Source organism: Rasamsonia byssochlamydoides (assembly GCF_041956645.1).
Source record: "Rasamsonia byssochlamydoides strain NRRL 3658 unplaced genomic scaffold VTN77scaffold_1, whole genome shotgun sequence".
NCBI classification, from domain to species: Eukaryota; Fungi; Ascomycota; class Eurotiomycetes; order Eurotiales; family Trichocomaceae; genus Rasamsonia; species Rasamsonia byssochlamydoides.
Genome location: NW_027192384.1, coordinates 593,270 through 615,735, shown reverse-complemented (window position 1 = coordinate 615,735; position 22,466 = coordinate 593,270). Strand labels below are relative to the sequence as shown.

The 22,466-nt window shown below is 48.4% G+C and overlaps 6 protein-coding genes across 6 annotated transcripts; 3 read left to right on the top strand and 3 right to left on the bottom strand.

Annotated features, from left to right (window-relative positions):
• Positions 1-32: 32 nt before the first annotated feature.
• Positions 33-1,966, bottom strand: VTN77DRAFT_208 (uncharacterized protein; the record flags this gene model as incomplete). The annotated part of the gene is made up of 2 exons (XM_069417881.1): positions 33-1,712; positions 1,787-1,966. 2 exons carry the CDS (start codon positions 1,964-1,966, stop codon positions 33-35), a joined length of 1,860 nt encoding a protein of 619 aa, XP_069282571.1.
• Positions 1,967-2,921: 955 nt separating this feature from the next.
• VTN77DRAFT_207 (uncharacterized protein) lies at positions 2,922-4,010 on the bottom strand (the record flags this gene model as incomplete). The annotated part of the gene is made up of 1 exon (XM_069417870.1): positions 2,922-4,010. The coding sequence occupies one exon, from the start codon at positions 4,008-4,010 to the stop codon at positions 2,922-2,924; it is 1,089 nt and encodes a 362-aa protein (XP_069282570.1).
• A 671-nt stretch (positions 4,011-4,681) lies between these two features.
• VTN77DRAFT_206 (uncharacterized protein) lies at positions 4,682-8,430 on the top strand (the record flags this gene model as incomplete). The annotated part of the gene is made up of 2 exons (XM_069417859.1): positions 4,682-4,931; positions 4,994-8,430. 2 exons carry the CDS (start codon positions 4,682-4,684, stop codon positions 8,428-8,430), a joined length of 3,687 nt encoding a protein of 1,228 aa, XP_069282569.1.
• An 863-nt stretch (positions 8,431-9,293) lies between these two features.
• On the bottom strand, positions 9,294-10,462 carry VTN77DRAFT_205 (uncharacterized protein; the record flags this gene model as incomplete). Its single annotated transcript, XM_069417848.1, has 3 exons — positions 9,294-10,047; positions 10,104-10,221; positions 10,279-10,462. 3 exons carry the CDS (start codon positions 10,460-10,462, stop codon positions 9,294-9,296), a joined length of 1,056 nt encoding a protein of 351 aa, XP_069282568.1.
• Positions 10,463-10,505: 43 nt separating this feature from the next.
• On the top strand, positions 10,506-11,529 carry VTN77DRAFT_204 (uncharacterized protein; the record flags this gene model as incomplete). The annotated part of the gene is made up of 2 exons (XM_069417837.1): positions 10,506-10,623; positions 11,396-11,529. 2 exons carry the CDS (start codon positions 10,506-10,508, stop codon positions 11,527-11,529), a joined length of 252 nt encoding a protein of 83 aa, XP_069282567.1.
• Positions 11,530-15,265: 3,736 nt separating this feature from the next.
• VTN77DRAFT_203 (uncharacterized protein) lies at positions 15,266-16,311 on the top strand (the record flags this gene model as incomplete). The annotated part of the gene is made up of 2 exons (XM_069417826.1): positions 15,266-15,349; positions 15,793-16,311. The coding sequence occupies 2 exons, from the start codon at positions 15,266-15,268 to the stop codon at positions 16,309-16,311; spliced, it is 603 nt and encodes a 200-aa protein (XP_069282566.1).
• Positions 16,312-22,466: the final 6,155 nt, after the last annotated feature.

Genomic DNA, 22,466 nt, shown 5'->3' with positions numbered 1-22,466 from the left:
CATCGTCAAGGATCCCCCTGTAGTCTGGCGCCCTACTTTCCCTGCCCTGTAGCCTCATTCTTTTGCGCCTCTTGCCCCTCTTCCAGATTCAGATTCGGCGGTCCCTTGCCCGCAATCAGGATCCCCCATTGATTATAGATCGGCTTCTGAAATATACCGCCATCCTCCTGCCCCCAAGCACCTAGACCATCGTCAAAGAGCTTATCTTCAAACCCACTGCAGAGCTCCTCGAAATCCATCCACTCGTCGTTGTTGGTCCACACACCCCCGGCCCCGCCACGTTCGTCCCACCAATCCGAACCCCCCAGTAGCGATGATTGAGACGCAAGGCGGCCGCGCGACGAGCGCATGTACTTGCGGACGAGGGCGCGGGCCCATGGGTGATACCACATATTCGACCACCACTCTGGACGGAGAACGGGGTCGCCGTTCAGATGAATGGTGGCGGGAACTGCAGATGAGTGGACGTTGGTCATCAACGGGAGAGTGTTCCACGTCATGTTCTTGGGATGGGGAAGAGCGTCAACAGTCTCATTGAAGGGAGGCTTTACAACCTCTCCTTCGGCTCGTGCCGGTTCTATGAAAGGATTTGACGCATTTTGCTCGATGTCGACCGGAAGAGTGAGGCGAACCTCCCTTGGGACCCCGTGTCGCATTTGGGCGGTGGACGCTTGCGATATGTTGTTGTATGTGATCCATTCCACGTCATTTCTGGACCGCTTCATCGTAAAGAACAGCTGGGACTCGTAGTCAACCCCGATGCCAAACTCATATCGTTGTCCCGGTTCGAGGCGAAGATAAACGTTTGTAATATTGGTGGCTTCAGAGATGCCTATCATATCCCGCAGCCACTCCATAAACCGGCTGCTAGTCCTCCTTCTTTCGAGCTCCCTCACGTACTCCTGCGTCCCATACAGGCGTGACAAGACCATCTGGTCACCGTGGCGATCTCGATGATGCGCTACGTACTCCAGAACCCTTTCGTAGAGGGGTAATAGGTCTGCAGCTTGCCCGATTACAGCGCCCGAATCTAGCCATCGAGGCCTATTCCGATGCCCGTCCTTTTGTATATCTGTCTTCGGCCCGTATACATCGGGAGGTAAGGGGGAACTCGGCACACTCACGCAGGCGACGTCATCTGCGCGGTTCGGAAAGCATTCCTTGCTCGCTGCGAATATCACTCTCTGAGAATATTTCTGGACCACTTCCTTGGCCCCCTTTTCATTTTCAACGACTGCCACACCGTACTTTTCCCGCAACTTCTGGTTATTCTTTTGGAGGATTGTGTGAAAGCGCTGGATCAAGATTTCCGGAGGCAGCTGGAAGAAGGTATCGCTGCCATCCACAATCAAGATTAAATCCCTCTCGTTGACTCGCTTGCTATTCTTCAGGAAGGAGACAATTCCCTTAATGTGGGCTACCATCGCGTCATGAGCGGTAGGAGGCGACGACAAGTCAGGGCCGGATTTGATGAGGGTTGGAGGCGGGTAGTTCAGGATCATAGCTGACGTGATGGTCTGGCAGAGACCAACGTTCTTATCGACCGCCGGGATGAGGATGTGGAATGAAGGATTGGATTTCTCCAGATGACTAGGCAGTGTACCGTCTTCCCCGACCGGCGGGGCCTCGTGCGAAATGACTCGTAAGTCATCTGGCGGTTGTGAGAGAGGAAGAGACGGATATTGAGACCAATAATCGGAGGTCGCACCATCCTAAAGAATTGTAAGCTTGGTGGTTGCGATCGAGAGTACGCGCTCCGGACGGGCTACTGCGATCGCAAACTTACCCCTCCAGACCCGCGCGATAGGAAGAAAATGAAGCACAGAGAAATCGCCGTAGTAAGGAATATAACCCTCAGGACGCGGGTTCTCGGGCGACGGAAATGGATCTGACGGAAGTCACGCAATGGTGAGCTGGGATTCCCGTGGAGTCGTTGGTCCTCCCAGTCGGTCGCAAGTCGGGGCATCTTGAAGGCCTATATACTCTTCTCCCGGCGGGCGACGGAAGCAGAAACGGATTGGATATCCTGTAACCATCGTAGACAGCTTAAGTTAGCGGATGCGAACGCTTCCTCTTTACATTGAAGTCTCTGGAATCATCTGAAGATTCTCACCTCACAGGTCTCCAGATCAGCAACGTCATCAATAATCTCGAGACCCCATGATCCGCCCCGATCCTGAACCGTAGATTGGTCGGGAACTGCTCAAGTTCGCGAGTTGTGCTGGCGAAAAGGGAGCATTCATTTAAGCCTTGGAGAGAAACCACCGAATCCAGCGAGCAATTATTGGGAGCAGCGGTTAAACTGCGGCGATGTTGCAAGCTGGTGGAACTCCCGAACAGGCAAGGAACAACGTCGTGGTGGAGACGAAGGTCAATGCCCTGACGAACGCCCGCCGTTTCCCACTAAATGCCTTAGTCGTCCAGATTCATTAGAGGATCCGCGCCATGCAGCGGGACTCATGGCCCTTGCAGGCCTGCTTGACTGGGTGGGCTCTCGTCAGTGGCTGGAAATCGCCGCAATGTTATTTGGACCCCTGTCGTCAGTCTTATCTGAGTTAGGCCTCCTGAGTGGGCACTACAAGAACCAATATTAATGCCCTTTCACGATCCATCAAAATAGATCTACGTGCTCAACCATTCGGTGTTCTGGATGTATTATACAGGAGTATGCCAATGCAAACTCTGTAAGTAAATAATTAAGAATACATGCAACCGTTTCAGTTAGAGAGGATCTTTCATCATAGATCCTGCCAATATCATTTTGCCAGTGTACACAGCCATGGAAATAGAAAGAATACAGTGTGGTACAGTCGTGTCACTGTGTGATTATATACACATCAGGCATTCGTTCCGTCCCGTCTTCATACGGGTATACAGTGACGAAGCCCATGGATTCATCATCTCTAATCCCAACTTCTGGTCTATTCGAGGTAGATCTCGTCGCGGATGCGCTGCAGATTGCGAAATAACCCTCCTCCAGGTCCTCCACTGTCAGTGTTTGATCGCTCTTCGGCGCTTTGATCCATCGACGATCTGCTTCTCCTGGACGACGTTCTGTCCAAACCTCCCCGCCGCTGCTCTCGATCCTTCGACTGGTTCTCCAGCATCTTGCGGCGGTCCTCTACCATCTTTGCAAGACTGTCTACGAATCGATTCCGTGCCTTTTCCTCCCCAGTTCCCTTCCACACTGTCGCCAGGGTCCGCAAAGCTTCCACTCGCTTGGCAGCAGCCGCGACTCCTGCTTCTCCACCACCATTACTGTCCAGGAGCTCTGTAATCTCCGCTCGTAGTTTCTTCGCTACCTCCTGTCCTTTCTCCTCTCGACTATGGTTATCCGGCCCGGGTTCCGGGGCCGAAACGGAGATAAATGAAGAAGTGATTGATAACTCGGAGGGAGCAAGCGGCCATTCCATAGCCTCTCCAAAAACGTGCACTACTTCTTCCAATCGGGCGCGAACCTGGGTTAACATTCGTAACTGCGTGATGAACGACGGCTCCGTAGCGGTGATCTGCGATTCAGGTTTGCGGTCGTCTGTAGCATCGGTAGCTGCAGGGTCTTTGGTGACGTCCTCATTCGTAATGCTTGTGCCCAATCCCCCAGGAACGAACTTTGTAATATCATCGTGTAAGGTTTCCGTCAAGGAATCCGCGAGACCAATCGTTTCGCCCCGAAGAACTTCAACTTCATAAGCTAGCCGTCCACCACTTCGCAAAATCTCTTCTGTGAGCTGCGTCAGGATTCCAGACAGTCGGACATTCTGGGCGCCCAACTGAGAGAGGAGGGACTGGCTTCGCGTGGCGAGATCGGCAAGAGAGACAGCACCAGGCGCTCTGGATGCGTGGGGTTGAGATGATGCCAACGTCAATGGCGGAAGCGACTCATTCAGAAAGTCGACGGGATCGAAGGACGGATTCGTGAAATGCTGCAAAGACGGATCGAGCTGCGAATGCGTGGCGGTGCTCCCTTCAGCAGCAGAGCTGATGGGATTGAGAGAGGACGGGGGTGCCATGGAATGATGCTGAGGGGTCGTTGAGAAATGGTGGTAGACAAAGCAACTGACCACACGGTCGGAAATATCAAGGGCCAAGGCGCCCAATTGCTGTCTGGCTCAGCAGGCTGACCGCTAGCATTATGCAGCGCTGCAGTGGCTCAGCAGAGGCAGACGCAGTGGATGTGGTGTTGGTAATGGTGATGGCTTATCGTTGAGTTCAGAATGATCAGCGGAAGCAACTGCGGCACGGGCCAGGCAGTAACCCTGACAGCTCCGCCGTCCGACTCTGTCCCGCTCCGAGCCAGAGAACTCCTCCATCTCTACACAGGACCACCGAAAAAAAAAAACTAACCACTGGAGAAAGCCACATTAAGTAAGAACCATGGCCTCTTCATCTGGGTGTGGAGGAAAATGCCTTGGCATCGCAGTGAATGGCTCACTTCTTGGGCCACGATATGGTGATACAACACTGCAGTAGTTTTCTCCTGCAGGCATCCAAGCCTTGTCGCCTCTCATGTCTGCCTATTATATCTTTGTCCTGAGCAGAGAAAGAGAAGTGATCTCTGCTTCTGCAGGACTTCCTGGTCAAACGTAGATATATCACGTGGCTTGGGTGAGGGACCCTGTTCTGGAAGTATTCACTTTCCTATGTGCTCTATGCTACTGCCTCCGCGCTACCGCCTCATCATATGAGCATCAAAAGACTCTCCCAGAGGCAGCAAGCAGCAATACTTCCATCAGTACCTGCTTGCTCAAAGCTGTCCAAAGTCGTCTCTATGCCTCGAAGGGACTTTCTAAAGGACCTTAAACGGGCATGCAGCCCCGGGTGGTTTCCGCGCCTCAGTGATGTGAGGGCTGGCGAAGACGATGGTTCCATTTGCTTCACTTATACAGGTTCTGGGAGCTGTGTCAGCATCGACTTTCAAGCTCTGGTATCAGGTATGGAGTCAGGACTTCTAATATTGCGCTGGATCTTCAAGCAGATACTAACGTCTTGACAGATCTCTCCCAGTACCCGAATCACCACGAATATTTTGTCTTCTCGACCTCTGAGAATGTTCCTTCTGCTGTTGCAAGCAGTCTGGAAGAGGTGCAACCCCAATTAGCGGGTTCATCTGTGATCGACTTCCTTAGCACCTTGAGTGACGTGGTTGAAAACGTCCTCTCGCCCGATCAGAGTCCCCATTCCAATGAAAATGACAAAACTCCCAAGGTTTACAACGATGTCTTGTCTGACGATGGGACAGATTGGGGTTTTTTCCCAATTCAAGGTCACGACATTTGTGAACGACAATCGGATGATGACGAACTACTTATTAGCCCGACTGGCAATGAGTCTGAGCTGAAAGCGAAGCTCCGACGCGATCTCCGCGCTGCAAAAATTGCCGGGTTTAAAGTTGGGTACCTGGGCGACTTAGCTGGATCGGTCATTGTCTCGATCTCTTGCCGTATTTCGAAGCTTGGAATCTCCAATGAAGCCATGCAAGCTTGGAGTGTTGATCCCTGGCAGTACCTAGTGTTACTGATCCGTTATCCACGGAACTACCTCGATTTTGACGAGATCCTCCAGGAGGAGTCGAGAGGGGCCAAGTTGTTCGTGCAAATGCACGTCGGTCTCTGCGATTCATACAAGCCAAGTCTTGCCAGCGCCCTTCAAGCGTTCGTGCCCTCTGCAAACCCTCTTCGCGATCAGCAAGTCCTTTCACCTGGAACGAATGACAGTCGAAAGTTGGCTCTTCCCTTGTTCATTGAGGGACCACTTCGAACCCTCCTCAATGAACGTTTTGTCAAGATTGTAAGCTACAGATACACATTCGGTTTCTCGTGGGCGGGCGCCGAACTCTACTTCAACGACAGTCAAGGGAAGATTCTCGACGAGGGAGAAATAGCAAAGGACGAATACTCTGCGCCAGAGGATTGGGGCAGCTCAGCTCCAAGATTCCTGGCCACTGACCACATGTCGGACACGTTACCTCCGGCTCGCTTGTCTTTCCCTCTGCTGGCTATGCAATTCACGCTTCGCCACTTTGTGAAATGCACGGAATTCTGCCTCATCTGTCACTGCAAAATCGATGCAGGTTTTGAGGCCCTCAAGCCATATGTCTGCTCGAAACCCCTGTGCCTTTATCAGTACATGGCGCTAGGGATGGGTCCCAGTCTTGAATGGGAGATACTATCGCAGCCATATGTGGTTGACCTGCTTGTCAGCTTCACCTATAGCAGCGCGGCAGGGTTTCGTCTCAACGACTTCCCCATTGGTCTCGGATTGAAGGTCCCAGCAGGTGCCGAGTGTTTCCGTGACTTTAACCATGCCACCCAGAATGATCTCATTTCAGCGTGCTTCGGACCCAGTAATATACGCGCCCCCGGTTCTCATACGGCCAAGCTAGATGCCACTAAAATGGAGCTTATCCTCCCGAAATCTGACAGCGGACCCTCTCTTCGCCCTGGTGACTGGATTGTCATCATAGCCCGTGAGGTGGCCGGCAAAGTCCAGTCTAGGACTCATTGGCATTGTCACGTGAAGAGTACGGAGGACTGGCCTTATGTCCAGCTTTCGAGCCCGGTTATTCGAGGGACCGTTCCAGACAAGCAACAGAATCAAGAGGGCCCTCAAGGAGGAAATCAGATTCAGTCGGTGGTATTCATCGTCTATGACCGGAACTTTGACAGTCTGAATGAAGAAGATAAGAGGAAGGCGATAACGATGCTTCTGGACACGCTGCCGGACGTTGATGCGATGAAGGCGTATCTGCGCGGCGATCGGAACGATTGCTCCGAGCGACTTCTTTCGTCCTGGAAGGACCGGATTTCCGGGTCTGCACTCGACGTGCTGCGATGGATTGTTGCATCGAACCGGTCGTGCATCATGCATGACGACGACGGCAATTCGGCCTCGAATGACAACCTAGTTTCCGGGATGGAAGGCTACATGCAATTCCGACTTGCGCAAGGAGCACCGGACAAGGAACAGAGATTCGTCGACTCGGTCAATTCGACCGTTTCTCGTCTCAACCTGAAATATCCGACTCTTTTTGCTTGGCACGGAAGTCCTCTCAACAACTGGCACGGCATCCTGAGGGAAGGTCTTCATTTTAAAGAGATCCACCACGGCCGCTCGTACGGAAATGGCGTCTATATGAGCTCCAGGTTCTTAGTTTCGAGTGGATATTGTAAGCCTGCCAGGACATGGCCAAACAGCAAACTGAAGATCAGCATGGCCATTTCGCTCAATGAGGTGGTCAATGCACCTGGGGAGTTTGTGTGCAGCAGCCCATTTGTGGTCCGGCAGCTCGACTGGATTCAGCCACGATATCTCTTTGTGAAATGCCAGGCTGCGGGGAACGGTGGAATATCGCTCCAGTCGAAGAAATCGCCCTCTGCTGTCTACACACAAGATCCCAAGCACCCAGTCCATGGACCGAGAGACGGAAAAATTGATATACCAATCACCGCACTCAGCCAACGCCGCCGCGAGACCTGTGAAGTTTCTACGGTGACCAAGAAGTCGCCTACGTCTACGCCTACAAAAAGCAAGAAGCGCAAGTCAGGGAGCAAGACCGCGACACAAGATGAGGATACAGCCAGCGTTGAGACCAACCATGAGGATCTCCTGGTTCTGCTGTCGGACACTGAAGTCAACAGAAGGGAGGAGGAGTACGAAGAAGATGCAGACGATGAGATGGACCGGACTGTCAAAACCACCAAAGGCAAATTTCCTAAATTGCTACTATCACGCAAGAAAAAGACGGCCGCTGCAGACACAACTCCCAAAACCGATTTCAAGCCCGGAACCCTGAGCGAGTCATCGCTGAAACTCCTCGCGCCGCCGGCATACGCGACCAGTATGGCAACCAAGACCCTGCAGCAACACTTCCAGGCCACGCTGAAGGTCCAGAACACACAGCCGCTGCACGAACTGGGGTGGTACATAGACCCGAACCTGATTACGACCGTGTACCAGTGGATCGTGGAGCTGCACACGTTCGACCCAAGCCTGCCGCTAGCGAAGGACCTGAAAGCGGCGGGCCTGCACAGCGTCGTGCTCGAGATGCGCTTTCCGAAGGACTTCCCCATGTCCCCGCCCTTCGTGCGCGTGATCCGTCCGCGCTTCCTGGAATTCCAGCGCGGCGGTGGCGGACACGTCACGGCTGGAGGAGCGCTGTGCATGGAACTGCTCACCAACACGGGCTGGTCGCCCGCGTTATCGATCGAGAGCGTCCTGCTGCAGGTGCGTCTGGCGCTGTCGAGCACGGATCCACAGCCGGCACGGCTCAAGAAGGGCCAGGGCCAGAGCCCGAAGAAGGGCAAAGGAGGAGAAGGAGGAGGCGAGGTGATGGAGTACTCTGTTGCTGAAGCGGTCGATGCGTACAGGCGAGCTTGCAACGCGCACGGGTGGGAGATCCCGAAGGATTTTCAGTGCATGTTGTGGGCGTAGCTACATCGAACGCAGAACACAGACACAGATCTGGAAAAGAGGGGGAAAAACCCCTTTTCTTTCAATCAATTAATCAATTATTGCGGGCGTTCGTGGTTGGTGATTTTATTTTATCCCCTCTGTTCTCTTCTCATTCTCGGAGACTACAATGGCGCCAAGCAACGTTGAATTCTATAAAGAGGTCTCCAGAACAGAAACAGAAATAGAAAAAGAAATTCTAATAGCTACCTAGCTAAGATCCAACCAAGCATGAAAATAATAGCAAATCCCTTCTTTTCTTTTCTTTCTTTTCTTCCCTGCAGGAAGACAAAGAGAGAGAGAGAGAGAAGGCGGGAGGCGCTTATGCTTATTCTTAATACTATTAATCTTAAGAGAGAAATTCAAAAATTTAATTAATCTGAGACATGGAATGGAATACAATGCAATGGGATGACATGAGATACGAATGAATAATACACAGGGCTGTTTTCGATTTTGCTGATTTTTTTTCCTTTCCTTTTTATTAATTTCCTAATTTGGAATTTTGGTCTTTGATAAGATACCTATTAGGACTTCGACTACCTAAGGTACGTATGTACTTGACCTAAGAGAAAATGAAACATGAAGACAAGACATGAAATGATCGGGTCTGTCAATTTGGTCACCTACCTAGGTAGGTCGGGGCAGGGCAGGGCAAAAAAAAAACATTACTAAGCTAGGCATCAGCATTATTTTCACTAGTGACGTACAACAAGCAAAAGACATGATATAAACGACATGATACAGGAGAAGAGGGGTATCGTCATCGGGGTTCGTTCATTGATAAAAAGAAAAAAATAAAGCAATACACAGGAAAATAGATCAATACATCAATAGAAACAGGGTTAAATGTTTTCAACAACATGTGCGTGTATGGCACGCTGGAATCCATCATCGTCGTTATTCGGGTTCATGTCGAATGATGCCGGGTTGTTGTACCGGCTGGGACCTTCGCCAACCGTCTCGGCCATCGCCAGCTGCTGCTGGATGGTCTGGTTCGGCGCCGGCAAGAAGATGACCTTGCTGTTGGCCGTCTTGGCCATGGACTGCATCGCCTCGAGGTAGCGGATCTGCATCGCAGGGGCAGACGAGAGGATATCGGCAGCCTGACGCATCAACTTGGCAGACTCCACTTCTGCACGAGCAGCGATAACCTTGCTCTCACCGATCCGCTTCGACTGTGCGGCCATCGATAGCGATTCCTGCAGGTCGTTGCTGAAAATGATGTCCTTGATCAACATGGATTCAACTTGTACGCCCCATCCCGTCGCAACATCCTCGATGATCTCGCTGATCGACTGCGCGACTTCCTCCCGACGCTCGATGACATCCTGCAGGACGCGCGCGCCCACCACATGGCGCAGGGTGGTTTGAGTGCGCTCGATCAGCGCCTGTCGCACGTTGGCGATACCGAACGCAGCTTTGTGCGGGGAGATGATGTGGTAGTAGATGACGGATGTCAGGTTCAGCGTGACATTGTCCTTGGTCATGCAGACCTGGCGAGGGACTTCGACGATTTGGATCTTGACATCCACGGTGATCAGACGTTCGCTCAAGGGGTTCACTTTCACCAGGCCCGGATCGACGGCGCGCTCAAAGCTGCGATTGCAGTCAGCACCACTCTATAAATGCAAGGGGATAGATTTGTTGCATACCGGCCGAATTTCGAGATCAAACCAACCTCACCCTGGTTCACGGGCTTGAAGGGATTGGGGCAGCAGATACAGCAGGGAACGGCGCCCAGACATCCGATAAACTCACCAAAGCCGTGGACTGAAGCGCACCGGGTCAGTATGGCGATCTCTGGCATAGCGCTGAGAGGGAACTCACTGAACGAAGCATACCAGCCGTGCGCGGCGGGGTTTTCCTCATCGTGTTTGATCGTCTGCGCGTATTTCGGCTGCAGATCCTCCAGTCGCGCAGGCTGCACCATGACCAAACCGTCACGGACCCTGCGTTCGGGGCTTGTGGCAGGCGCTTTGCCGTTGACGCTCATATCAGTTGAAGCTGACATTTTGTCCAGTCGCCTCAATAACGAGCGCGGTCAATGACGGGTGATGGGGAGAGAGAGGACCGAAATAAATGGTGTTGGAACGCAGTTCCCAAATGAGAAGGGACGTCTCAGACGATGCACGTCTCAGAAGTGGCCGGGATATCTTTTTGGCGACGACGAGGGTGTCACAGAGAGATGACACGCATGAAGAGGAGCAACCACGCGACTTAAATACCTACCTACCGAGCAAAAATCTACGAGCACCCGGTCGACTACCCTTCCGGTTCTAGTAGGTGAGCAACGCCGCCTTGAGCTCGTGCTCAGCTCGACATCCGTGAGGGAATTACTGGAGTAAGGTACTCCGTAGAGATCACTCTTACTCTTACAATATTGATGAACGTGCCGTCACTGCCGTGTCTACTCCCTACTGGTTCAATTCAAACCTTGTAACAGAGCTGAGGAATCAAGATTGGCTAGCTCCCGTAGTAAGGTACCTCTAGTGGACTATGGGAGGCTTAGCAGAGGATCAGTCACAATTTATGTATGTGAATTAAAGTTTTAACTGGAGTAGGTACAGCTACAGTGCACTCCACGGAACGAACAGCTCTAGGATAACTCCCGAGTGCAATGTCATTCCATTTTTACTTCAATGGCATAATGTTTCCAAGGTTACTCTTGCAATATTCTCTTTTGGGTAATGTGAGGATTCTGGAAGCGGGTGCCATGACCCGTCCTAGGTAGGTAGGTGGCTTAGGTAAGACTCCATCCTCCATTCTCCGTCTGGAGTCGATTCCGTCAACACGCAACTCACGTGGAGCGTTGGCGCGATTGCCCTAATACGAAGGAGGCAGTGCTGCTCCTCCGCCCGTAAAGTTTGCAGTCTTCTTTGCAGGCTCCCGATCCTGGAGGAGCTACCAGGTGAAGGAATGACTCTGAGTGAGGCAATAATAATAGTAGACCAGACTACTCCGTACAAGGCTGACCTGATCCACGGACGCTCCACAGGCAGTGCGATGATCTTGGGGAAAGATGCTCCACCACAGCCTTGCGCTGCCATCGCCAAGATCGCCAACCCCACGCCTAGATGATGATGTGTTGTACTCCGTACTTGCATTCCAATGCAACAGAGTATTAATCATGATCGCAAGAAAACACGATCAAACAAGGGAGAAAAAGAGGGGTTCCGCACTCATTTCTTAAGCATACGCAAGCATAGAAGAGAAAGTTAACGAAAAAGGAACCTAATCCATGTCGTGGTGTCTTCCTAACGGACATGGGAAGTGGTATATTCGGCTAGCGAAAATCGCTCAGGTAAACGGTTCAGTAGCGCTGAGTCTATCAACCAATCCGCAGTGCGACAGACATCCATACCAACTGAAGAAAGCCAATTGAGTTAATTGCGGTTGCTGTGGTCAATCCGGTCCTGCGCCTTGCTTGTTCCCCGCGTGATTGAAGTCGGCGAGGTTACCAAACAGGCATGTCGCAGGATTAGGTACCTACCTACCTAGGTAGATAATAATATCGTTCAAAAATCTGCGAACAGCTCCCTCCTGCCTGACTTGGACGCTGCCGCTTTAACAGGGTGAGCTGGGTGAGTCAGGTGATCAGCTCACCCATACGTACCCATACTCACGCTGATTTGTTTAGCAAAATCCCCCAAAATCGCCCCGGGAATAGCATGTCAGCAGTGGGCCATCATTCTGTTTTTAGAGGAAATGAAAATGGCTTCTGCCTCAATAAGGGTATTTTATTAAGAAAATATTTAAAATATAATTAAGAAGGTAGAATATTTATATAATTACACATAGACAATTGCAGATTGTGATTGGCGCTGCTCTTTCTGTGGTAGATCATGCTGTTTTCGGCATCGCCGGCACAGCCGTTCGTGCCACATACCGTGCAACAAGGCCGCCCGGAGTCTGGCTGGAAAAGTCCCTGACATGCTCCACAATTCCACTGCGTTGTTGCTGAGTTCTCCATCTTTTGACAGTAGTTACTCCAAAGTTTCTTGCTATTAATATTTAAACACCAAGTACGTCTTATCTAATTGCCCCTAAACTTAGGACAGTTTCTTCAAACTACAATATGTTCCAATGAAGTATCTAATCGGCACTCTGGAAACCGTATCTTCGGTTCATTGGAGGGCATCTGCTTGTTGAGCTCAAGCAATTGTTGGAATAACTCTTCGCGGAACTTAATATGGGTTTCCTGAGGCATTTTATTGGTCCTGTCGTGAGATACACTGAATATTATAGGCGTTAATAACAGCAATGTCCAACCCCCAGTTCCATAATGGCGACCATGAGCGATATGTTCGTTGATGAGTCTCATAGACTTCACGGTGTTGATTGGCAATATCGACACCACCCATGTAATGATTGTAGTTGTCTATAAAATGGGAAATTTCGATCTTTTTTTCTATGAGAATCTCCGAAGGCTGGACGTGTCTTTGTACTTGTTCAAGAAGGCCGTCTTCGCTCCCATTCAACAAGAGCTGAAGATTTGTCCACTGTATGAACTGTTGGCAAGGCAAATTCTATGTTATTGTCTTGCTATGCCAGAAAAAGGACCTTTTCGACTTCCATAGCACAAAGAATACTGAATGGTATCTGCGCCATATGCTCTTTGAGTTCCAGAAAAAGCCGACGGAAGTCTGGACCTGCTGCCTTTGGCCAAGTTGTTCCACATATGCCAGTAGTTAATTCTCAAAGGATTTTGAATAACAAAATGCTCGTAAAATAGTCATCAAGATACACTGTATATTTGTGGCCTTCACGTGGCAGTCTTTTCACCAAATGAACCATTAATGCAGTCATTGAAAGGTCGCCATGTTTGATTGTTTCGAGTAGTCCCTTTGTACGGCTTGTAGGGGAAAAGTCCAGATACAACCATGGTCTGCAAGGGCATATAGCTGTAGCCCTAGGGTATTGGCTTCTTAGGAATTTTATATGTATGAGCTGATCGCCCAAAACACCGGATCATAGCTTCATGAATGGATGATGGCGTACATAGATGTATAAATTACGCCGGCAGCGGGGTCAGGAGCCGTGTGTCCAGGAGACATCCATTAAGGCAAGTCGGAATGGCCTAGTGTCGGGTTAGATGTGTGGGGTTGCTAGGGGGAAAGGGTCTCATAGAGTAGGTCGTGATACTTGTCGTACAGCTGTCTCTGCTGAGGAGTTCTCAAAATCCAATGTTCACACTGAAAGAGGCAGGTGCTACTTGTACCTCAGTTAGCCTACCAACTTCAGAAACCCCCATCTAGCGCCTTAGTCAACACAACAACATCCTTTTCTTTCGGAGTCTTTTGTTTAAACAAGTCTTTTGCTGAATGCAGACTGGCCAACACCAGCTTAAACACCTTTTGTCTCTGCGAATTGAGGTCTTTTTCGTCAACTACGATTGAGAGTTTGGTGCGATTGTTCCAGAACTGTGATAGTAAGACGCGGAGTGGAATCGTGTTCATGGAGAAGGGAAAACCACAACAACTGGAGAGTTCCATATTATGACAATGATCTCTTCCGATGGGAAATATATAGCCAAGATCGTACAGGGCAAAAAAAAAAAAACACGACTGTTGGCAATATTGAAGACTTCGGAATGGAGGAGCCCGACCTAGCAACGGTTATTGAAAGGTTCAAATCTTGTTATAAGAGGTATCTTGAGAGGAGTAATACTTCAGCGTTTCAAACCAGAATGTATCCTGAGACGAGAGGGACTTTAGCATTTCAAAACAGATCTTCAGTTTATTGATTTTGCCTCCTGTAACGGCGTGAAGGTGTGTATGAAAACCCTCCGCCGAGCCTCTTTTGCATTACAAGTCCAATGGCACCTTCTTCATCCTCTGAGTGCTTCCACTGTCGCCATTCCTCATCGGACTGGTCCAGGGCGCGAAAATCACGCTGCGCAAAATCAATCTGGAAAACTTGAAACGTTTTCCCCTGATCGAGCTCCCGCACAATAAAATTTCCCGGGCGCACATCCCGGTTCAAGATCCCATGATCGCTGACACGATTTATGATACGGATAGCTTCTTCGCATATAGATTGCCATTGCGATCTCGGTGCATGATCCTCGATCTCGAAGAGGGTGAAGCCTTCGATATACTCGATCAAGATACCCGGAATATCAAAATAGTCGAGCAGATGGCTGGGGACACTAGTGGACGAGGTCGATAGACGGACTGCTGCCAAAAAGGTGGGGATGCTTGTTCCCTGGAGACACTTCAACTTCCTGTATGCCTGAACCTCGGTCTCATAGAGCCGGCGACAATAGTGGTGTAGGTACCCTTCATCTTCCGCTAGCTCCAGGTTAGGATCAGTTTCCCCGTCTTCGTAATCATCGTCGCAACCTTCATTATCATCATTATCATCATCATCTTGGTAGGCATCAAGTGCTGCAAAGAGCTTTTCTGCTGCCCCTCTTAGAACGTAATCTTTATAGAACTCCTCAATTGCTGGTGTCCAAGCTTGAACCTTCTTTTGTCTCCTCAACCTGTTGCGAAACGTCTGTCATAGAGCTTGAGTACTGCTTTCATTTGAACCCTTAGTTTTGTGCCCACTATAACTTCCATGACTGGCGAAATAGTCGTTGGTTCAATGACTTTGGTAACAGTAACTTGTGTCCGGGAACTCAAGGGAATGTTAGATTCACACTCGACAACCAACGACAAAGTTGACCCTTTGGAGTAGGGGATCGCTCTGTCAGTTAAGTCCCTGCTTATACTCAATAAATTTCTTTGTCGGGCAGAGATAATAGCATTTACATCATATGTATCAACTGAGAAGAACCCTCCTCCTTTCTTTTTTTGACGCTCTCGCCACGATGGAGTATAATCTGGGATTTTGCTCAATGTTGGAGGACTTTTTGACTTGCGACAATCACGCGTCAACCAGCTGGGAAAGAGCTGTAAGCACAGAAATTTTGGAAGTTCTCTACTGTTACAGTTGCAGAAACAACCTCACTGAAAAAGATGCTTGAAAAGAACATAACTGGCGGATGGGAGAGAGTACATGCAAGACAAGCAGGTTAACCCTTCGCTTTGCTCGGGTGGTGATGGAACTAATGAAGAAGTTGATGCTTGATATAACTCATGCCCAAGGGCCTAACCCATTTTTGGTTTAGCCCATCATTAAGGAGCCTTGCTTGGCTGCCACCTCATTGCTTTCCGCAAATTTGGTACATGCCTTTGGCGTGCCGACTACCCAAATGATATGTAATTGCCATCCCAACGATAATTTTTCTATACCCCACTGACGCGCTGGCTTTACCCCCATTTATCTCCACGCTAGCAATATGGAATTGAATAATGAATTAAGCTTGCTATCGCTAGTATTGATTCTAGCAAAAAGCCAAATGTCAAGAAATTGGCCGCTTCCTCAGGAAGGCTGGAATTGGACTTTGAAGAGAGGAGCAAAGATGAGAACGGTGGTTCTGATAATGCCACCATTCAAAGCAACTCTGGTTCGGAGACACACGATCGTCGAATAACAAATGCGAGGCTTTCACAGCCTTCTTCTTGGATGAAGAAATTACAGTTTGCCGGTCTTGGGTTCGAAAGTCTCCTTGCTGTTGAAAACCAAGATTTCGCCAAGATTGCGCGACTACTTCATTCAGGGGTTCCGACGGATGGCCTGAATAAAGACCGTCGCACTGTTCTCGGCGTCACAGTGGTAAACAAGGACCAAGAGATGCTTCAACTGCTGTTAGAGTTGGGTACGTCTGAAAACCAAGAGCAGGTTCTGGGCCATGCGTTGGGCTCGGCCATCAAGTTCCGCAACTGGGCAACAGCGAGAACCTTAGTAGAAAACGGTGCTACAATCCACGCGATTACTTGGTCTAGGCGTTCCCTTCGGGTCCCGTATCGCTGATCAAGCTGATGTTGGAGAAGGCTACATTTGACATTAATGCCCTATTTGACTACCAATCTCTGATACACGACGCTGCGTATTATGGTCATACGGAGATCTTTCAGCTCCTACTTAAAATGGTGCGGATATCCAGAGGAAGACGGGGAAGCCCGACTTCCGCCATTTGATGTTTTACGAACGTCGCTACTTCCATGTGTCCCACTTGACCGCTTTGCATCTCGCATGTGCCCGTTGTGATGTCTCCATGATACAACTAGCTCTGGAGCATGACGCCATTATTGAAGCGGTCGATGAGCATGGCAAAACCCATTGCGTAAAGTCCCATCCTCGGCAGCTAGACTTGGGGTGAAATATGATTATGGACGGGACATACGGGTCGTCTGCCAAAACGAACCTCTTTCGTTCGGACCCGAAGCGGCTCTCGAGGCTCTTTTGAGTAAAGGAGCAAACGTTAACGTAGGAAGTCGTTACGGAGAAACGGCGCTGCATCTGGCAGCAAAGTTTGGAGAGGAATCATTAATCAAAGTCCTGATCCAGAGAGGGAACGATCCGACCTCCATTGACCACTTGGGCAATACCGCCCTCCATGCAGCATCTTGCCCAGTCGATCTCCGCCCATACAAGGAGCTCGAAACTCCCTGAGTGCTAGAGCCTCTTGAAGTCAACCACAGTCCAGTTCCGCTTGATATATACGAGAAAAAAACTTTTTGGGAGTAAAAAGACGATGCGTCAGTTATTGGAGCATGGAGCCAACATCCATGCAAAAAACTTCCAGGATATGTCAGCATTACATTTAGCATCTCGATTTGGACAGGATCTCCGAATCCAGATATTGCTTGACAATGGCGCCGACGCAAATGAAGGTGATCGTTATTGATGGACTGCTCTGCACTATGCTGTTGCTAGTCAGTCGGTTCCTTCCGTGCTGCTCCTCTTAAGATATGGAGGATCTTTGGAGGCCAAGGCTTCGGTCAAATTGGGAAGCGGAGAGCGCGAGGAAATGACAGTACTCGAGCACGCAAAGGCGCGGAGATCAGAACCAGTATTGCAATTATTGGAAAGCTTTGCAAGACAAGATCAGATAATGAAATGAAGAAAGAGTTGCCTGCGATGAAAGCCAATGCACTTTCTATTTGACACAAGCCATGCTATTGGCTCCCTTCTGCTGCTTGCAGGCTCAATTCATTGCGTGTGAATTCTGCATTGTCTGGCGAAAATGGTAGCAGACGTCTATTTAAAGACTGTCTCTCATCTGTTCAACCATCATAGGGTGGGTAAGGGGCCTGTCAGAGTTCAAAACTTTCATATTGTGAAAGGAGGGGGTGGGGGGAATAAAGATTAAAAGAAAAGAAATGAATCACGATGGTGATCAATCGTGTTCATGATAATCTATCTATCCACCTAAGGACCTATGTGCATACAGTCCCTCGGAATAAAGCATGAGTCATGAGTTAACGTCTAGTTCTATATTAAAAAAAAAGGCCAACTTTCAATTTCTCTATCTTATTATTACTTAGTATATTGAACATCTTAGAATAAAAATTTTCATACAGGGAATTTTATAAAAAATAAAAAATAGGTTTAAATTTTTCTTTTAAACTATCTATTTTTAGTTATAATATTTATCACTACTACGCCTATAATCTTATTACCCAGAGCATATAGCTATAGTAAGTCTTCATCTAACAAGGTCTGTAACTATTTTATTTCTGCTGGGACAATACTAAAATATTAATTATTAATACAATAAAAGACACATGAACTGCCTATTTTGGTAATTAGATAGCCTTCATGGGCTTGCTCTGCCTGCTCAGATGAGAAGTACTGGCTCAAGGTGGATTCAACTGGTGCCTACCCCTCACCCAGCTAGACTGGCCGCCGGGTTGGGAAATTACCAAGTTGGGATCCCAACATAGGGATTTGGGATGGGATTCCATTTTAACAAACTAACCTTATAACAGAATACTTCTACGTTATCTACTCTGGATTACGCCACTATCCTATGTATAGATACATTGCAAGGAATTTCATCGCATTAGGGGGCACCACAATTATCAAATCCTTAGCAAGATCACTCCACTCATCCGCCCCTCACCCCCGATCGCGGCTCACTTCAGCGTCGGGCAACAGCCGAGTCACCAGCTAGCTTACCGAAATCAACTTCTGGGTTGGATCAAGTGAGAGAAACATTATTTAGGTACAATCCTGAGCGATTTTTTTGATATTGATTTTTAATTTCTATTTTTATCAAAAATATCCTTCGCGGCAATTACGACGTCATATACTCATTCTCGATCATACTACCTTCAGCCGCTTGAGATATTATGGACCTAAGGAGCGGAAGATATCCGACTCTTTTCTTCTGTTAAAAAATTATCCTTTTGTCATTTGCGACGTCATATACTCGAATTTATCAACAAGTACTACAGTACAGTCCTTTCAGCCACTTGGGCGGAGAGGTGGTAGGAGCACAACTTAGCAAGACATTCAACTTTCCTGGATTACCAAAAAAAAAAAGGAAAATAAAAATAAAAAAAAAACTACTCTACTGACGAGTCTGTACTGTGGCATAATCACAAATAATGAAACCCCAAAGAGAAAGAGGAACAACTGTCAATTACGGCGACTTTGATCAGACTATAGTCTATGGATGATGGATCTTAACAAGGCGTCCAGCCAGCTGACCTGAATTCAATCTCAGCTTACAACCGTTGGAAAGAAGCCTTCATAAAAGAAAAAGAACAAAGCTCACACCCTCAGAATTTCCCAACTCAAGGATGCTACGAAAACCCCTGCTCGCCTAGTTGGGCAGACGAACAAGATTTTACTATTATAACTGTCCAACATGGTACCAAATATATAAAGGTATGTAATTCTTACCCAGAGAGGATTGGCTCCAAGGCTTTAGCTAAATAAAAGAGATAGACTGTCATGGCATAAGATTATAATATACAGTACTTCTTAGGCAGAACAGAGAGATGCCTCCAGGTTTGCTATTGTACTGTACCTGCTAAAGCACCAAATGCCAATGAGTTGGGGAATGAAGCAGAATTGTGGGGTCAACTCTGTATTAGCTGTGGCTACTTCTTCCGGCGGGTTGCTGCGTTATATGTACAGTACAGTAGACAGCTAGATATTCGGTGACATAAGATTGGCCCACTGGCAACGCAACTGGAGGAATAATCTGTCCCTTGCAAGAAGTATCACTGTGTCGACTAATCTCAGCATAGTAGCAAGGAAAGCATTCAAACCGCAGCAACTAACTATAGATTCATGATAGCTACCTAGAAATGGCTATCTCAGAGAATTGTGTAGGTGTTATCTGCAACGTGCCAATTTCCTATTGTTTCCACGATATGAGGTACTCCAATCGTTAAACAGCAATAGTGCGCGACTCATGCAACCATTTCTGCAGGCGAGTCATCTGTAGGAAGATTAATATTTTGTCGCAGTATGATCGTTCTCGATGGTTTTAATGCGATGGTTCTCGATGGTGCTGACAAGAGCACCTCCTGCTGCAGTAGATTGTCTCTGCTATTGTGTGCTGCTGAAGGCAAAGTTGAACCGACGGCTAAGTGCGAAGAAAAAGGAATGGAAGTTGAATGGGCCATTCGGCTTAAAACATATAATATTATACCTAACAACTCATTAATCTTTTAGTATGCCTGGGATGGGAATGTGGCAGGACTTTAGGACCTTATACAACAGAACCCGGCCTCTGTTTTCGATTGTGATTCAGCGGGTAATACAGCTCTATTCGTGAGTATCTGATATGCCCTAATAAAAGAGATCAGCAACAGCATTATTGATACAGCATAAGGTAGCTGCTGGTAGCGGTCAAAATGAAGCATGTCGTTTGCTCCTTGATGCCGGCGCAGAGCCTTACGTCAGGAACCGGACTTCGTATGTATACACTCTTGATTTTCCAGCTGCGCTTAACGGCTGACATGCTGGCAAGCTTTACTCCGCTGCATTTTCTCTTTATCCACGAAGGGTAATATACATGAAGAATGGGAAGATGAAGCTATAGAGTTGGCCGAGTTGCTCATATCAAGAACCGAAGAAGACTTTATTGGACTTGATTCTGCTGAAGTTGAGACATCTACGATTCCTTATTTTTGCGGAAGTCCCAAAGTCCAACAACTCATTTTGCAAGCCATCTATCCGCCACTTCGCGAGCAGTCCGTATCCAATCGTTTCGAAGCGGCTGAATGGTATCTGGCAGTGGTGCATGTGCCATATGTTCCAAAGATACTCATGGAAATACTTGGTTCTTATGATATGACTCTGTGGAAAGACCGACTGCTGTGTCTCATCGCGGACTGCCTGGCGAATAGCCTCTGTGTGAATTCACGGCACATAGACAAATTTAGCGCACTCCTACCTAATGCAGTGAGCTGCGGTTCCAATCTGACAGCACTCAGTATTCCAAAGCGCGGACTTGGCTTAAAAACATATACGCCTCTGCTTCGGTTTCTATGGAGGTGGACAGATTTCAAGTGCAGCGATCATTATGCTAAGCAGGGACACAGATCTGAACATAGATGGGGAAAAATTTGAATCGTTCCCATTGCTACAAGTGTGGGCTCGAGAGCTTTTCAACGCTGGTGTTGACCTCGTGCTGTATGGTCAGCAGGAAAAGTCGATACATGCCAAGGGATTGGCGGATACAGACTTTAACATTCTCTTGATAGAGAACTACTTGTATCATGGGACGGTGGCGCAGTCTACCCGGGTTGAGACCGTCCGCCTAATCGGCTTCAGTTACGGCCCATCACCAGAAGATTGGCACGCTTGGTTCTCAGATTGGCGGGATGAATTTGCAGGCGAGTTCTGGTACATTGTGGAGCATCCCGAGTTACGAATGCCCGGAGCTTGGGTTGACTAAGTGGGCTGATTACTTTCAATATATCCCTGTACAAAGTGTTCAGATTGTTCTTTCTTTTCAGGTCATGATTGTGAGCTCTATCAGTCTGAGCTTTTCTTTTTTGTTTCACAAGAGGATAAGATGCCGTGTAACTCTTGAGGAGACTACATCAGATGGGACATCAGAATACACCTCTTCCTGATGTCATGATCTAAGCCCTATTAAATCTCTCTCTCTTTCTTTTCTTGCGAATAATGAAATCTCTGAGGAAAAGAAGCAACAAACCTGTTGATAACAGGCAAACTTGACTACTATGGGTGGTTATACTGTATGGTACAACAAATCCTAACAAGGCGTCCAGCCAGCTGACCGAAATTCAACTCATCTCATCACAACCATAAGAAGAAAGAATCCCTTCATGAAAAAAAAAATAGCACTTTTCTTTTAAAAAAAAAAGGAAAGAAAAGAAAAGAAAAAGAAATAAAAAGACAAAAAAAGCTCACACCCTCGGAATCTCCCGATTCGAGGATGCTACGAAAACACCCGCGCCCCTGGTTGTCGCCAACCAGACGAACAGGGATTTTACTAAATTTTGGCGCTCTGCCGGCGCCTCGAACCCGGGAACCCCAGCTGGCCCAATAGGGAGAGAGCTAGAGGTAGAGGAAGGGGGAGGACGGATTGGGAGGAAGGAAGGCCAGGTGTTTCCGAGCACTCGCCTAGGGGCCCCAGATTCGGATGGGTGGGAAGGAGTATTTTGGATCATATACCGTAGGTAGGTAGGCTGCTACGTATGTACAGTTGTACTGCGCTGTTTGTTGCCTTGGGGATTGGATTGGATTGGATTGATGGTTGCCTGATGATGGAGGCCTGAAAAGAAAGCAGAAATCTACATGTACGCTTCACAATGCAAATATCATGATAATAATGGGTTGTGTACAGAGCAGTCTCCCTTAAAAGCAGCTAGCTATTATTCAAAGATTATGAACCGCCGGCGAATATGTTAAACAGAAGGGGAAGGAAGTTTCCAAAACTCCCATCTACGCTGATGATAGAAAAAAAAAAAGGGAAATGCCCAGCGGTGAGCTCGCACCTCGACGCGGTGCTGTGGTCTAGTAATCCAAATAATATGGATAAAGACAAGATGAGCTAGCTCCTTTATGATCTAGTTGAATTGACTTGCCCCCTCGATGTGAGTTGCTGCTGCCACAATGAATCGAAGCAAACACCCCTCCGATGATAATGCTTCTACAATACCTTATTGTTATAAGGCAAGTGATAAGTTGTTATC